General features: G+C 38.4%; 1 protein-coding gene across 2 annotated transcripts in view; it reads left to right on the forward strand.

The window, feature by feature from the left end:
• TRIM37 (tripartite motif containing 37) overlaps nucleotides 1–17,163 on the forward strand; it is a 127,149-nt gene continuing 109,986 nt past the window's right edge. The window contains exons 1-4 of one of the 2 annotated variants that reach the window (XM_045525642.1): nucleotides 1–465; nucleotides 2,389–2,490; nucleotides 13,828–13,868; nucleotides 15,785–15,901. In XM_045525642.1, coding sequence (XP_045381598.1) covers nucleotides 445–465; nucleotides 2,389–2,490; nucleotides 13,828–13,868; nucleotides 15,785–15,901 — 281 coding nt within the window. In that variant the 5' untranslated portion in view covers nucleotides 1–444. The remainder of the gene's footprint in view (nucleotides 466–2,388; nucleotides 2,491–13,827; nucleotides 13,869–15,784; nucleotides 15,902–17,163) is intronic. The other variant, XM_045525643.1, reaches the window with a different exon arrangement.

Consider the following 17,163-nt stretch of genomic DNA (forward strand, 5'->3'; position numbering starts at 1 on the left):
ATGCGTGCCGCGCCTTCTTTCGCCGCCGCGCCTCCAGCTGCCCTGGTTACGGTTGGTGTTTGCGAATTCTCTGCAGCGCCTTCTTCGCTTGAGACCAGCGTCGCCCAGCTCCAGGCGACGGTTCGATACGCGCGCGCCCCTGTCACGTGGGCCAAGGCGCCCTTGCGGTTGCCGGCGGGCGGCTAAGCCGGGGAGAAGCGGCGGTCACCGCGCTCGCTCTGTCTCTGCGCTCCAGGGCGGGCGCTCCGGTAAAAATGGCGAAATGGGGGTAGTCGCCGCCGAACCTGAAGCGATGGGGCGCGCAGGTGGGGCGGTTGTCGGAGCCCCCTGACGTGGGCGCCGGACTTTTCTCGGCGATTTGACCTGGCGACCTCGGGCCGTCGCCTAAGAGGTCAGACTACAGAGTCCGCGGGTCGCCGAGGGCCCCGCTGAGAGCCGGAGGCAATGGATGAACAGAGCGTGGAGGTGAGGGAGTTGAGGAGAGTGGTGGATTAGTCCCCTTTCTACCCAACAAGCATTTTGTATTCGGGATGCCTTGCCCTTGGCCTCCCTCCAGGAAGTCAGCCCCACGCCGCCCCTGCGGCTGTGGAGAGGGCTGGGCCGGTGGGGAGGACGACGTGCTCTCTGTCTGCAGCCCTCCGGGTGTCTTGTGTTTAGACTGTTCGGCAGTCAGGTGGTGCGTATTCTAGCGTTTTCAAGGATGTCTTGGCACCTCGGTGCTCATCCCCACCGGGTATTTGCAAACTATAGCCTGTGCAGAGCAAAACTGCAAATTCATCAGATGAATGTGCCCTGAGATTCGCCATCAGTTCCTGCGGCGAGTTGATGAGCTGATCCAAATCTCCCTGTGAATGGATAGTCCTTTTTCCCTTAGCGGTACATTTTGCAGGCTTCCGCCCTTCCCAGATTGAATGAGCATATACTCGTACTATCTCATTCTACTGTAGTTTCCAGGACAAACTATTTTTATATCTGATTCTTCTAAGCTGTGATTTCAGAGTGTTGGGATATTTACATAAGGGCTAGAAACATAAGAAAACAGTATGTTTATTGGACATACATGTAATCACTGTCAAATTTTGGACCTTTCAGTTACTGAAATACTAAATTCTTAGGGGTGAGCATGTTACTGGTACTGCACTTGAAACTAATTTATCCAATCAACACTCTTGTCCACCTGGTTGTCGGTTATAGAACCTGCATCTGGCGCAGGTTCTTTCTGTCCCTGCAGAGTCATGATTAGACTCATGGGTAATTTTCTCCTTGATTCCTCATGTGAAAGTATTAAAAAGGTTCTGTAAACTTACTTTAGTTTTAGGAGGATTTAATTCTCCTGGAGTGGCATAAAATAAATGTCAGTACTGTAAAAACTTAAAATATGCAATAACAATACATTTAATTAACATCTGTTTTCTTGTTTTAACTTGTTAGTTACTTCCTAAATTTATTAAACTGAGGCTTGGAAAGATAATACAGTTTCCTCTGTTTTTATTTTTTTGTTATATTTTTTTGGAGACAGGGTCTCTCTCTGTCACCTAGGCTGGAATCCAGTGGCATAATCATAACTGATTATAACCTCAAACTCCTGGGCTCAAGCGACTTTCCTGCCTCAGGCTCCCAATTAGCTAGGATTACAGGCTGGAGCTGCCACACCTGCCTGTTCTATTTATGTAATTTTTTTTTCTTCCCAAGGCCTCATAAAGCTACCACCAAAGTTTTCAGCAAGGGCAGAAACTTAGGTTCAAATAAGTAGCTAGTTGATTGCAGCATCAGGACAGAAATTCAAATTTCTGGATTTTGAATTAGTTTCTCTCCGCATCAAAGTACATTGCCATTGGGATAAGTGTCTTTTTAAGACTTTTTTTCCTCTAAGTTATAAAAACAATTTATCCCCTTTGGGGAAATTGCAGAAAAAGTAAATAAGTTTTTATTGCCCATTCAATCATGTAGTCTGCCTTTTTTCCCATACTATTATATATCATAAGCATTTTTCCGTATCATTAAGTCAAGAACTATTTCTAGTGACTATCATAATCTATGTGTAACTGCCATGGTTTAGTTAATAATTGGGCATGTGGGCTGTAGCCAGATTCTTGTCATTATGATTAATGTTTCAGTGAAAATATTTGTGCATAGGTCTGTGTTTGCATTTCGTATCTTTTCCTTAGGATAGTACCATCGTGAAGCTTACAAAAAAGGAAGCACATTTTCCAGGATATGTTCTCAGGTTCCTGGACCTTGACTAAGCAAGCCGTGCTATGGAATATAGTTAAAACTGAGATATCAGACCAAAATAAATGTAAATGTCAAGTGAGTTATTTTTAGCATGCTTTTTACTTTGATTCAGTAGCCTAATCTGGTGGACCTTACATCCTTTATTATTTTCAGAGCATTGCTGAAGTTTTTCGATGTTTCATTTGTATGGAGAAATTGCGGGATGCACGCCTGTGTCCTCATTGCTCCAAGCTTTGTTGTTTCAGCTGTATTAGGGTAAGTTGTATTTCTTTACATGCATTCAGTATACATAGAATATATTGTAAGGATTAACTATTTCCCTTTTTCTTATGTTGTATTTTGTGCCCTTTTAAAAAATGTCTCTTAAATGAATATTCCTTAATAGACCACCAATTTGTGGAGATGAATAAACATTAAATGGTAACTGCCACAAAATGTCTGTGGATAGCTGAGTGCCTCTGGAAACAAAGTCCACTGTAATTTTATAAAGTGTTTGCCTGTATTGTGATTGATGTTGAGGGATGCTAAGATAAATGTGACAAAGTGCCTGCTTTGAAGGAGCTTAAATCTAATTGAGGGAATGGACTTAAGTAATTATATTGAAGAATGTGTAGTACTGTAAAGAAGCATTTAAAAAGTGCTGTGGGGCTCAGAAGAGAGAAAGTTTATGCTTTTTTTTTTTTTTTTTTTTTTTTGAGACACAGTCTCCCTCTGTTGCCTGGGCTACAGTGCTGTGGTGTTAGCCTAGCTAACAGCAACCTCAAACTCCTGGGCTCAAGCATCCTCCTGCCTCAGCCTCCCTAGTAGCTGGGCATGCCAGCATGCCCTGCTAATTTTTTCTATTTTTAGTAGAGATGGGTCTCGCTTTTGCTCAGGCTGGTCTCGAACTCCACACTTCAAGTGATCTTCCCACCTTGGTCTCCCAGAGTGCTAGGATTACAGGTGTGAGCCACTGGCCTATATATAACTCCTGCGCCCAAGTGATCCTCCTGCCTACGCCTCCCAAGTAGCTGAAACTACAGGCGTGACACCACACCTGGCTGATTTTTCTAATTTTTCTATTTTTAGTAGCGACAGGGTCTCACTGTTACTCAGGCTGGTCTTGAACTCCGGAGGTCAAGCAATCCTCTCATCTCATCCCCTCAGAGTTCTAGGATTACAGGTGTGAGCCACCACTCCCAGTCCATACTATTCTTAGATTATTTCCTTTATTGAGAAAATCAAAGCCATCTCACATGCTGTTCACCTCAAAATTTCTGTATCCTTATTCTTCCCTAAGGCAGGTAAATATTCTTTTGTCAAGAGTAATATCTGTAACACTTAAATAATTTTCTTCCAGTCACACAGCTAGCAAATGGTGGTGTTGGATTTGAACTTAGGAAGTCTGACTGTAGAGCTTGTATTCTTTGCCACCACACCATGTGTAGAAGACCTAGGTTGCATATGATGTTAGTTCTCACTCTCATAAAAGGAGATTTCATCTTTCTTAGCCTTGTTTCCTCGGCTGTAGAATTCACATAACAAGATCTGCTTCACAGGATAGTTGTGACATTAAATGAATAAGCTCAAAAGTAATTTAGAAATTGTACTACCCACTTGTAAGGTATCATATCATCTAGCTGTTAAAATAGCAACTAATGCACATAGCATTTATCCACATTTTATAAATGATGAAACTGAAGCTAGAGAGATTAAGTAATTGACCTCCATCTCTATAGTTTATTAAGTGGTAGAGTCTGGAGCTGAACTCAGTTCTTTTTATTACAATCCTATATGCTTATGGCCTCTGGTCATTACCTTATACCTTATTGATTGTGTGTTTCTTCATTGTAACTGCTGCTTCCTACTGTCCCTTAAATGAATTTATTTTTTAGATATTGCTGCTGGCATTCTCTTCTCTGGGGTTTCTGGGAAAATTCATCTACTTTGGGGAATGTGATTTACTTTTGCAGCTTTACTATCATCTCTATGTGTATGGCTCCTAAATCTATTCCTTCAGCGTTGACTTTTAGATATTTTATCTGGTTGTCCTTCTACCATCTTGAACTTTGTTCAAGGTCAAATTATTCATATTTTCTCAAACTGACTCTTCTCTCACCATTTTCTCAAACAGAACTTCTTTCTTTTCTCTTCTGCCAATCACTCAAACTGGTTACACCAATGATTTTTTTCAGTCATGTCAGTTATTCTCTTCTAGTGTCACTTACTTCTGTCTGCTACTTTTTCATTTCTATTATGGCCATTTTGATAGAGAAATATGGATGTGTATTACTTCACACTTATATTATTATAGTTACTTTCTTTTTTTTCTTTTGGAGATATAGTCTTGCCCTGTTGTTCTGGGTAGAGTGCAGTGAGGTTATCATAGCTCACTGCAACTTCAAAATCCTGGACTTGAGGTATCCTCTTGTCTCAGCCTCCTGAGTAGCTGGGACTACAGACGTGTGCCATGACACCCAGCTCATTTTTTTATTTTTAGTAGAGATGGGGTTTCATGCTTAGGCTGGTCTTGAACTCCTGGGCTCAAGTGATCCTCCCACCTTGGCCTCTCAGTCTTAGGATTATAGGCATGAACCATGGCGCCCAGCCTATAGTTACTTTCTGATTTCTGTGCGTTAGTCTTTTCTTATCTCCAGTCCATTTTGTGTCCTGCTGCTATCTTAGTGTGTTCTGTTAATGTCATTTATTCCCCCCCAGAAGTCTCAGAGATTGATTGCCTGAGGTATAAAGTCCCAGAACATTAGCCTTGCCAGGTGTGGTAAATTTACTCCATCCTCCCACCTGTCTGACACCTGGTCAATGTTACTTCCATATGTACACATGTGTTGATCAATTAGTACCAATTTAATGGTGAGTACATGTGTTTGTTTTTCCATTCTTGTGTTACTTCACTTAGAAGAATGGGCTCCAGCTCCATCCAGGATAGTACAAGAGATAGTTTACCTTTTTTTTTATGGCTGAGTAGTACTCCATGGTATACATATACCACATTTTGTCAGTCCACCCCTGTATTGATGGACACTTGGGTTGTTTCCACATCTTTGCAATTGTGAATTATGCTGCTATAAACATATGAGTGCAAGTGTCTTTTTTTCTTTGGGTAAATACCCAGTAGGGGGTTGCCCCATTGTTCTTATTGAGTTTTCTTTTTTTTTTTTTTTTTTTTTTGGGACCCCCCCCCCCTTCTTGATTTTTCAGCTTTGGTAGCACTTTTTATGTTTGCCTATAATTATTGACTTTATTTTAATTTTGCTAGTCATTTTTTATTAGGTATAATTGATAAACAATAAACTACACATATTTAAGGTGTACAGTTTGATAAATTCTTTAAAATTATTTTTTACTTATTTTCTCCCCACCTAATTTTTGAGGGAGAGTTTGATAAGTTTTGACATATGTATCTACTTGTGAAACTATCAATACAGTCAAGATAGTGAATGTTACCTGTCATCCCCCAAAGTTTCCTTGTGCTTCTTGGTCCACTTGCCTTGTCCCCAGGCAACCATTGATCTACATTTTTGTCACTGTGGATAAGTTTGCATTTTCTGGAATTTTATACAAATAGAATCCTATAATATGTGTCTGACATTTTTCACTCACCAAAATTATTTTGAGGCTCATCCATGTTGTGTGTATCAATAGTACTCCTTTTTATTGCTAAGTAGGATTCCATTGTATGCTTATGCCACAATGTGTTTATCCATTCACCTATTGCTGGACATATGGGATGAAACTATTTTCTAAAGTAGTTGTATTATTTTATATTCTTAAGAGCAGTGTATGAGAGTTCATATTTCTCCACATGAATGCCAGCGCTTGGTATGTTCAGTTTTTTGAATTTTAGCCACTCTTCTGCGTATGTAGTGGTATCTCATTGTGGTTTTAGTTAGCATTTATTTCTCTGATGAGTAATGATGTTAGCGTCTTTTCTTCAATGGCATTTGCCATTCATATATTTCTTTGGTAAGGAGTCTGTTCACATATTTTATGTCTCCCCTCCCCTCTTAGTGGTAAAATAAATACAACAAAATTTGCCATTTTAGCTATATTTAAATGTATGCTTTTATGCCATTAATTACATTCACAATGTTGTACAACCATACCACTATTTCCAAAGGTTTTTCATAGCCCTAAATAGAAAGTCTGTACCCATTAAGCAATAACTCTCCATTTTCCCCTTCCCCAGTCCCTGGTATAATAACTTTTAGTCTACTTTTTGTCTCTGAATTTGCCTCTTATACAGGGTGTCCCAAAAGTCTCCATAGAAAGGAAAAATTTTGTAAAATTTTATAATGACTGTTTTACAAGTAAGTGTACATTTAGCTACAATGTCCCATTTTCCCTAAGTATGGTGACTTTTGGGACACCCTGTAGATATTGCATATAAGTGGAATCATACATTATTTGTCTTTAGCATGTTTTCAAGGTTCACCCATGTAGCATGCATCAGAATTTCATTCCTTTTTATGGCTGAATAAAAAGGAATTATATGTACAATTATATGTAAACGTATACAATTATGCATGAAGATGGGGATATGTTTTGAAAAATGCCTCTTTAGGTGATTTCATCGTTGTTCTGACATCATAGAGTGTACTTACCCAAACCTAGATGGTATAGCTTACTGTGTACATAGGCTAAATGGTATGGCCTGTTGCTCTTAGGCTACAAACCTGTACAACATGTTACTGTGCTGAATACTCTAGGCAGCTGTAACATAGTGGTAAGTATTTGTGTTTATCTAAACATATTTAAACAGAGACAAGGTATAGTAGTAGCGTAGCCCTGCCAACACTTGATCTTAGCCCAGTGAGACCTCTGTTGGACTTCTGACAAAAAAGAAAAAAGAAAAAAAAGGTATAGTGAAAACACGGTATGAAAGATAAAAAGTGGTAGAGCTATATAGGGCAGCTCCATTATAGTTTTATGGGACCACTTTTGTGTATAGGGTTCATTGTTGACCAAAATGTTATGTAGCTCAAGACGCGTACCACATTTTTGTTTATCCGTTTTTATATGTTGATGGATGCTTAGACTGTTTTCACCTTTTGGCTGTTCTGAATAGTTCTGCTATTCACAAGTGTACAAGTATCTGTTTGCTTTCATCTCTTTTGGATATATACCTAGGAGTGGAATTGCTGGGTTTTATTGTAATTCTGTGTTTAACTTTCTGTTTAAAGTGTGGTAAAATATACGTAATGTAAAATTTGCCATTTTAATAGTTTTATATGTACAGTGCAGAGGCATTAAGTACATTCAGTTACATTGTTGTGCAGTCATCACTCCACTATCCGTATCTAGTACTTTTTCATCATCCTAAACTGAAATTCTGTACCTATTAAATAATAACTTACTATTCCTTTCCCCCAACCTCTGAGAACCACTGTTCTATTTTCTATGAATTTGTTCTAAGTACCTTATACAAATGAAATCATAAAATATTTGTCCTATTGTGTTTTATTTCTATGCTCTCTATTCTAGTCCATTGGTGTCTATTTCTGTTCTTAAGGTAGTACCACACTGTCTTTTTTTTCTTTTTCATTTTTTTAATTTCAGAATATTACGGGGGTACAAGCGTTTAGGTTACATATATTGCCTTTGCACCACCCGAGTCAGAGTTACAAGTGTGCCCATCCCCCAGATAGTGTGCACTGCACCCATTAGGTATGAATATACCCATCCCCACCCTCCTCCTCCCACCTATCCAACACCTGATGAATGTTGCTTCTATATGTGTCCTTAAGTGTTAATCAGTTTTAGTACCAATTTGATGGTGAGTATATATGGTGCTTGTTTTTCCATTCCTGTGATACTTCACTTTAGAGAATGGGTTCCAGATCCATCCATACAAGAGGTGTTCACCATTGTGTTTTGTGGTTGAGTAGTACTTGATGGTATACATAATACCACATTTTGTTAATCCACTCATGTATTGATGGGCGCTTGGGTTGTTTCCACATCTTTGCAATTGTGAATTTTGCTGCTATAAACATTGGAATGCAGATTTCTTTATTATAGAATGTCTTTTTTTCCTTTGGGTAGATGCCCAGTAGTGGGATTGCTGGATCAAATGCTAGTTCTAGTTTTAGTTCTTTGAGGTATCTCCATATTATTTTCCATAGAGATTGTACTAGTTTGCAGTCCCAGCAGCAGTGTATAAGTGTTCCTATCTCTGCGTCCACGCCAACATTTGTTGTTTTGGGACTTTTTGATAAAAGCCATTCTCATGAGGTAAGTGATATCTCATTATGGTTTTGATTTGCATTTCTCTGATGAGTAGAGATGTTGAGCATTTTTTCATGTTTCTTGGCCGTTAGTCTATCTTCCTTTGAAAAGGTTCTGTTCATGTCCTTTGCCCACTTTTTAATGGGGTTGTTTGATTTTTTTCTTGCTAATTTTCCTGAGTTCTATATAGATTCTAGTTATCAGCCCTTTATCAGATGTATAGCAAGCAAATATTTTCTCCCATTCTGTAGGTTGTCTGTTTGCTCTAGTGATAGTTTCTTTGGATGTGCAAAAGCTTTTTAATTGGATCAAGTCCCGTTTGTTTTTGTTGATGCTGTGATTGTTTTTTTGGTCCTCTTCATAAATTCTTTGCCTAGGCTGATGTCTATAAGAGTTTTTCCACCATTTTCTTCTAGAATTCTTATGGTTTCATGCCTTAGGTTTAAGTCTGTTATCCATCGTGAGTTGATTTTTGTTAGAGGTGAGAGGTGTGGATCCTGTTTCAGCCTTCTACATGTGGCTTTCCAGTTTTCCTAGCACCATTTATTGAATGGGATTCTTTTCCTCAGTGTATGTTTTTGTCTGCTTTGTCAAAGATTAGATGGCTAAATGAGGATGGTTTTTTTTTTCTTTTTTAGACAGAGTCTTGCTCTGTTTCCCAGGCTAGAGTGCCGTGGCATCAGCCTAGCTCACAGCAACCTCAAACTCCTGGGTTCAAGCAATCCTTCTGCCTCAGCCTCCCAAGTAGCTAGGACTACAGGCATGTGCCACCATACCCAGCTAATTTTTTTTCTATATATATTTTTAGCTGTCCAGATCATTTCTTTCTATTTTTAGTAGAGATGGGATCTCGCTTTTGCTCAGGCTGGTCTCGAACTCCTGACCTCGAGCGATCCTCCCGCCTCGGCCTCCCAGAGTGCTAGGATTACAGGCATGAGCCACCGCGCCCGGCCAGTATTTTAAGATTTTTAATGATTGTTGCAATCAATATGTGTGTGGGTTCCCCGCCCCCAGACATGGTCTCACTCTGTGGCCCTGGCTAGAGTGCAGTGGTTTCATGGTAGCTTACTGCAACTACAACCTCAAACTCCTGGGCTCAAGCCATCCTCCTGCTTCAGCCTCCCAAGTAGCCAGGACTACAGGTGCACACCATGCCTGGCTAATTTCTCTGTTTTTGGTAGAGATGGGGTCTCACTCTTCGTCAGGCTGGTCTCAAACTTCTGAGCTCAAGCCATCCTTCCACCTCAGCCTCCCAGAGTGCTAGCATTACAGGTGTTGAGCCACTGTACCTAGCCTCCATGTGTCTTAAAGCGATTATTTTCTGTTGTAAAGTTGATTTTTTTAAAAAACCCTCTTTTCTTTGGTCTTCTGTTACACTAACTTAGTAACTTTTCATCTAATTTATTTAGTTCTGCATTCTAGAGAATTAATATACACAGTTCTTATGATAATTACTCATTCTTACAAGTTTTTGGAAATAAAGGAACTGCTTTTCCCTGTTAGACACACCATGAGAAGTGGACTTTTGTTTAGTGGTAAAATAGAATCTTGTTATATGTTTTTGCTATGCATATATAGTGTGCCTAAAACTGTACTTGCCTAGGGGACATAAGAAATTTTGTGTGCTTTCATAAGACATTTAAAATCCTTTATGATCTGCCTCTTGGTTTCCTTGTACTTTTGAGCAATGTGAAAAAAAATTCCTTTGTGAATGAATCTCCTATTTACTGTTTTCTGTTATAGCTAAAACTATTTAAATGAGCTTTTTCCACTCCATTTCTTTGCACCTTCACCTTCCATTTACTCTTTAACCCATCCTAACTTAGCTTTGGTTTCCTGCATAATAACTCTCATCGGTCTTGCAAGGCTATAAACTCAGTTTTGCTAAATCCAGTAAACATTTCTTTGGCTTTATTCAAAGCATTTAGGATAAATGACTTCACCTGTCTTGAACCATTTTCTTCTTTGACATAATAATCTTTTGGTTTTCCTTTTTTCTCTGTTTTCTGACCTTTAAATGTTAGACTGTCCTAGTGCTGGTTAATGGACTCTCTTCTTTTTATAATAGCTATATTATCTTCTGAGTAACTTCATGGTCTTGTGGCTTTAAATACTACTTGTAGACTTCATAACTCCTAAATTTATCTTTTCAGCCCTGGGAAAAGGTAAAAGAAATAAAAATTTTTCATTCCAGTCATTTTTTTCTTGGAACTCAGTTTTTCATCCAAAAACCTTGGAGTAGACCTTGATTTTCCTTTTTCCTTACATCCAATAGTAAGTGTAAATTAAATGTTAGCAGCCTTTTTTTTTTTTTTTTTTTTTTGAGACAGAGTCTTGCTCTGTTGCCTGGGCTAGAGCGAGTGCTGTGGCATTAGCCTAGCTCACAGCAACCTCAAACTCCTGGGCTTAAGCAATCCTACTGCCTCAGCCTCCCGAGTAGCTGGGACTACAGACATGCGCCACCATGCCCGGCTAATTCTTTTGTATATGTATTTTTAGTTGGCCAGATAATTTCTTTCTATTTTTAGTAGAGACGGGGTCTTGCTCTTGCTCAGGCTGGTCTCGAACTCCTGACCTCGAGTGATCCACCCGCTTCGGCCTCCCAGAGTGCTAGGATTACAGGTGTGAGCCGCCGTGCCCGGCCAGCAGTCATTTTTTAAAAAAGATTATTTTATATACTTAGGATCTGCTAACTGCTTCTCTCTAATGCTTACAGCAGTTTTGCAGGGTAGATAATGTTGATTCTGTTATTGCTTAGGAGGAAACTTGAGCTCCAACACTTGCCCAATGTCACGTAGTCAGTAAGTACGAGTGCTGGGCATCAGACTCAGATTTGTATACTTTCTAAAGCTAGTGATTCTTCCAATATAATGAAGGAGAGAAATTAATTTTTAAATTGAATGTGGGGGAATTACTCTAAAGATATTCCTTTACTTATGCATTAATATTGTGTCACTGGTTCTTACCTTTGGTTTTTGTTTGGGAGAAACATTGTTTTTCCCAAAGTATTAAAATTGCCATATTTATTTTGTAGTTAAATTAGATTGTGGAATGCAAAGTAAAAATGCCACAAATATTCACAGAAGGAAAAACTTTAGCCTGGGAAAGGCAACAAGGTTTTATGGACATAATTAAAGGACATTCCCATGGGACAGGACACAGAGGGAGGGAGGGATTATATAAGCAAATACAAAAATAGGATGTCAAGAATGTTATGTATTGCAGCAATAAGCCTATTTTGACTGGGAGGGAGAGGCATATTTAAAAAAATGTGATCTTGTCACTCCTTATCATGGTCCCAATGTTTATAAATTTATAATCTAACGGGGTGGGGGAGAACAACAAATAAGTCAGAAGTGTCATAAAACACAACACGGGGAAGTATAGTTTGTAGTGGTAGAGCATGGCAGTAGTATCAATTAATAAAATAGTTTGCAGAATATCAAGGAAAGTTTTTTTTTTGTTTTTGTTTGTTTGTTTTTTTTTTTTTGAGACAGAGTCTCACTTTGTTGCCCGGGCTGGAGTGAGTGCCGTGGTGTCAGCCTAGCTCACAGCAACCTCAAACTCCTGGGCTTAAGCGATCCTACTGCCTTAGCCTCCCGAGTAGCTGGGACTACAGGCATGCGCCACCATGCCTGGCTAATTTTTTCTGTATATATTTTTAGTTGTCCAGATAATTTTTATTTCTATTTTTAGTAGAGACGGGGTCTCGCTCAGGCTGGTCTTGAACTCCTGACCTCGAGAGATCCACCCGCCTCGGCCTCCCAGAGTGCTAGGATTACAGGCGTGAGCCACCGCGCCCGGCCAAGGAAAGTTTTTTGAAGGAAGTGACGTTACAACTGAAATCTAAACAATGAGTAGTAGTAACCCAGATGAAGAAAGGTGTCGAAGAATATTGTGGGCAGAGAGAGGACACATATTTAAAGGCTTAACCTTGCTGAGTCATAAGATGTGGCTCAAGAAGTGTACACTGAGATGAGTTCTAGAGGGGAGCTCTGACTTCAACAGAAGAGTAATGTGATCATAGCATTGTTTTAGGGGAAGAAACCTGACCCACATCTTGTTTTTCTTAGGGACCAAAGAAATTATAATGTTCAGGGTTATTAAATATGGAGGAATCCTTTTTCATATGCTTTTTTTCCTTCTAGCTTTATTTTCTTTGCTATAAAGTACATGATTTCCTATCATTTTAAGTCTTCTATTGTCCTTTAAGGTTTCCTGGGGAATTTTATTTCTGAGTTTATTATTTGACTTCAGATAAAAGCTAATGTTCTTTTATAGAGAAGTAGAAAGAGATAAACACAAATTAACAGATACTGGGAGTATGTTGATAGGGCTTATAGTTATTTACCTCTGAACCTGTTTACGAGACAATTAAAATAAAGTTTTTAACTGTAAACCTGTCGTTTTCTGAAAAGCAGTCAGAAAATCTTAGCATCTTCTCTGTATGTGGTGTAAAAGTGCTGCCAAATCAGTAATAATTTAAATTATTAAACTAATAGAATTTGGGGTTTACCGGAAACATTATTCTCTTCTAAAACTTTTTATAATCAGGAAACCAAGGTACTTGGATGTTTAAATTATCGAACTATAAAACACTTTTAAGTGTTTAAAAAAAGATTTTTTGTATTGATTATTCATATTTTAGGTCTATATGTCTATAATGTATATACCTCAGAATTAGCTTTTCAAAAAAGAAATTTGGTAGTATGTTAGTAATAAATCATCACTATGGTTTACTCTGGACGGTGGGAGTTACTATCATTTTTGTGACGATTATCTACACCTTCTCTGTGAGAATCAGATAATCCTAGAATCACTTTGTTTCCTATGGGAGAATAGGCTCTTAAAAGCTATTTTGGGATGAGTTTTGTCCCTTTGAAAGTTTTTCCCTATCAGGGTGATAATCAGAGGGAGACAGTAGACTGCCTGTTTTTTTTTTGTTTTTTTTTAAGACAGAGTCTTGTTTTGTTGCCCAGGCTAGAGTGCTGTGGTGTCAGCCTGGCTCACAGCAACCTTAACCTTGCGGGTTCAAGCAATCCTCTTGTCCCAGCCTCCCAAGTAGCTGGGACTGTGGGTGAGCACCGCCGCACTGGACCAATTTTTTTCTATTTTTAGTAGAGACGTCTTGCTTTTGTTCAAGCTGGTCTTGAACTGCTGACCTCAAGCAATTCTCCCGCTTTGGCCTCCCAGCATGCTAGGATTACAGGCGTGATCCATGTCGCCTGGCCTACATTGCCTGTTGTTTCTATAAGTATCTCTAAAATGAATTTAGGCACTAGAGAGTTTGGTTTATAAGTATTCAGTGTATACAAATTAAAGTACTGGTGTTTTTACAATTAAAATCTAATTCTTTTGCCTCTTTAGCGCTGGCTGACCGAGCAGAGAGCTCAGTGTCCTCATTGCCGGTAAGTGTTTTGTTATGATTATTTGTGAATTTGGAAAATAGTAAGGTGATGGGGTTTGAGTGTGCCCTAGGATTCATAAAAGCAAGGTTTCTGCAATCTGCCACATTTCCCTTCTTTGTGAATATAGATGAATAAAAAATAAGCAGTCTGTCTAGAAAAATGCGGAAACCAATTTATCTGCCTTACAATTTTGTAGAATACTTTATAATGTTTGATATGTTGTACCTTTGCCTCTCTGAGAAAACCATTGTATAACTTCTTACCTTTTATAATGAAATTTTTTTTTACTGTTTCTGGTTATAAAATTCAGATAGTAGAGATAAAGATAAAAGGCTTCTGATTCTATACTTCCTACCCTATCTTTTCATAAAACAATACTTTCAGAAGAAATTGTTAGATTTGATATCTGTTCTAGACATTTTTCTGAGCATGTGCATATATATATTAAGGCTCTAATTGAATGTGTGCATATATTGATATGTATACCTATATGCTTTTTCTTAAAACACACAAATGCTATGCTGTTTTGCAATTTGTTTTAATGTAAAATATGGCAGAAATCTTTTCCTGATGGTATGTATACATATGTCATTTTTATTTTTTTATCTTTTTAATTTTTCCTCTTTCTATGGATCAGGCCTTATATGTCATTTTTAAAAAGCCATTTGTGTAATAATCTAGTCTCTGACTGACTATACATTTATTCCCATATTGAGAGACAAATAACGATGCCAGAGTGCCATCTTTTGACCATTTTTCTTCTTTTCTTTTCTTTCTTTTTTTTTTTTTTTGAGATAGAGTCTCACTCTGTCGCCCAGGCTAGAGTGTCATGGCATTAGCCTAGCTCACAGGAACCTCAAGCTCCTGGGCTCAAGCGATCCTCCTGCCTTAGCCTCCTGAGTAGCTGGGATTATACGTGCACACGACCAGGCCTGGCTAATTTTTTCTTTTTCTTTTTTTTTTTTTATTTTTTGAGACAAAGTCTCACTCTGTCACCCAGGCTAGAGTGTTGTGGCGTCAGCCTAGCTCGCAGCAACCTCAAACTCCTGGGCTCAAGCAATCCTTCTGCCTCAGCCTCCCGAGTAGCTGGGACTACAAGCATGCACCACCATGCCCGGCTGATTTTTTCTATATGTTTGTCCGGCTAATTTCTTTCTATTTTTAGTAGAGAGGGGGTCTCGCTCTTGCTTAGGCTGGTCTCGAACTTCTGAGTTCAAAGGATCCACCTGCCTCGGCCTCCCAGAGTGCTAGGATTACAGGCGTGAGCCACCGCTATTTTTTTTATTTTTTTATTTTTTTAGTAGAGACGGTCTCGCTCTTGCTCGGGCTGATCTCAAACTCCTGAGCTCAAGCGATCCTCCCACCTTGGCCTCCCAGAGTGTTAGGATTATATGCATGAGCCACTGCTCCCAGCCATTTTTCTTCTTGTATTGTTTACTTTTCTCACATTGGCTTGCAAGAAGATCAGCACTGTCAAATAGAACTTTCTGTAATGATAGAAATATTACACTGTCCAGTAGAGTAGCCACTAGCTACATGTGGCTTTTGAGCACTTGAAATGTGTCTAGTGTGACTGGTGAAATTTTACTTTTACTTAATCTTAATTAATTTGCATTTTAATTTAATTAGTCACATGTGGCTAGTAGCTATCATTTTGGACAGCAGAGGTTTAGATGAAGGAGTTAAAAATTCAGTCTGTATGCTGAATTGTCAGTATTTCTGTTGTTTTTTTTGTTTGTTTTTGGTAAATGCAGTAATGTGAAAATAAGTTTCAAAGCATATTTTTCATTGTCTTTGTTTTTATTTTACTAGTGTTATGGTATGATTGAAACCTTTATTTTGAGGAATATGTTTATTTTAGAAAATAATCTCAAATTACTGAGTTAGAATATATATGTATGGATTTTTTTCCCCAGTGCTCCACTCCAGCTACGAGAATTAGTAAATTGTCGTTGGGCAGAAGAAGTAACACAACAGCTTGATACTCTTCAACTCTGCAGTCTCACCAAACATGAAGAAAACGAAAAGGATAAGTATGTCCTCAATTTATTTTTTCAATATTTAGTAGATTTTGCCTTTTGTTATTTTAATGACACTATATTGGTAGTTCTCTAGTTATTTATAAGTAAATAATGTAATAATCCCTGAGTTTTTAATTTGTTCATTTAATGTTCTTGTTAGATAATATTTAAAATGATTCTTATTTGATAAGTCAGTTGATAATACATTGTTAATTTATGTTCCTTGATTGAAGAATTTTGATCATATCTGAAGGGTTGTTATGGGAAGCTGATAAAGAAAGGAAAGATTAGTAATGTGGCAGTAATTTGTTTTTGCATGTAAAAAATCTGCAACATGGTTAATTGCAAGGCTTCACTCCAGCAATAATAAAATAACTTGAATTTGGAGACATTTTAGGACTCTTGAACATTTAGAAATAAAGCCATATTACTTTCTGTAGATTCACAACATGTTAAAGTAGAATGTTAAGGCTTCAAGGGTAATTAGAAAAAATTTATACCTCTTTCTTCATTATCCCGAGGAAATAAAACCGTAGAGATAAGCTTAACTGTGGTAACATAACATGTTAATGCATAATCAGAATTAAAACCTAGTGTTGTTTCCTTTATTATTCTAGTTAAACTAGACCGTTAAAGATTTGTTACTTCTACATTATGGAAGTCTTAACAAAAGTAATTATTTAATCTTTTTAAAAAGTGTATAATAGGACATTTCATAGGTGAACACTTAGGTTTTTTCCCTCTGAAGTGATCTATTTGGGAAGACCCTTTACCTCTGTTGGGCATCTTTTATTAGAGCCTCTCATAAAAAGAATGGAAATGCTATGGTTTGCTAATCTGCCAGTCGTCTTTGCTGCTTGATGCCTGGTCGGCCCCCTTGGTTTGGTGAAGATGCATATAGGTCATTGAATAAGAGTAGTTCTAGTAAATTTCCTACATTGTAAAAGCTGTATTATAAATTTGGTAGTTTGGAGACTGGGCATAGTGGTTTACGCCTGTAATCCCAGCATTTTGGAAGGCTGAGGTGGGAGGAATGCTTGAGCCCAGGAGTTCCAGACCAGCCTGGGCAACATAGTGAGACTCTGTCTCTACAAAAAATAGAAAAAAATTAGGCAGGCGTGGTGGTGCGTGCCTATAGTCCCATTAACTCTGGAGACTGAGGGAGGAGGATCACTTGAGCCCAGGAGTTTTAGATTGTAGTGAGCTGTGATGTTGCCACTGCACTCTAGCCTGGGCAACATAGTGTGACCTTGTCTCAAAAATAAAGAAATAAA

The sequence above is a fragment of the Lemur catta genome, chromosome 15 (genome assembly GCF_020740605.2).
Source record: "Lemur catta isolate mLemCat1 chromosome 15, mLemCat1.pri, whole genome shotgun sequence".
NCBI classification, from domain to species: domain Eukaryota; kingdom Metazoa; phylum Chordata; class Mammalia; order Primates; family Lemuridae; genus Lemur; species Lemur catta.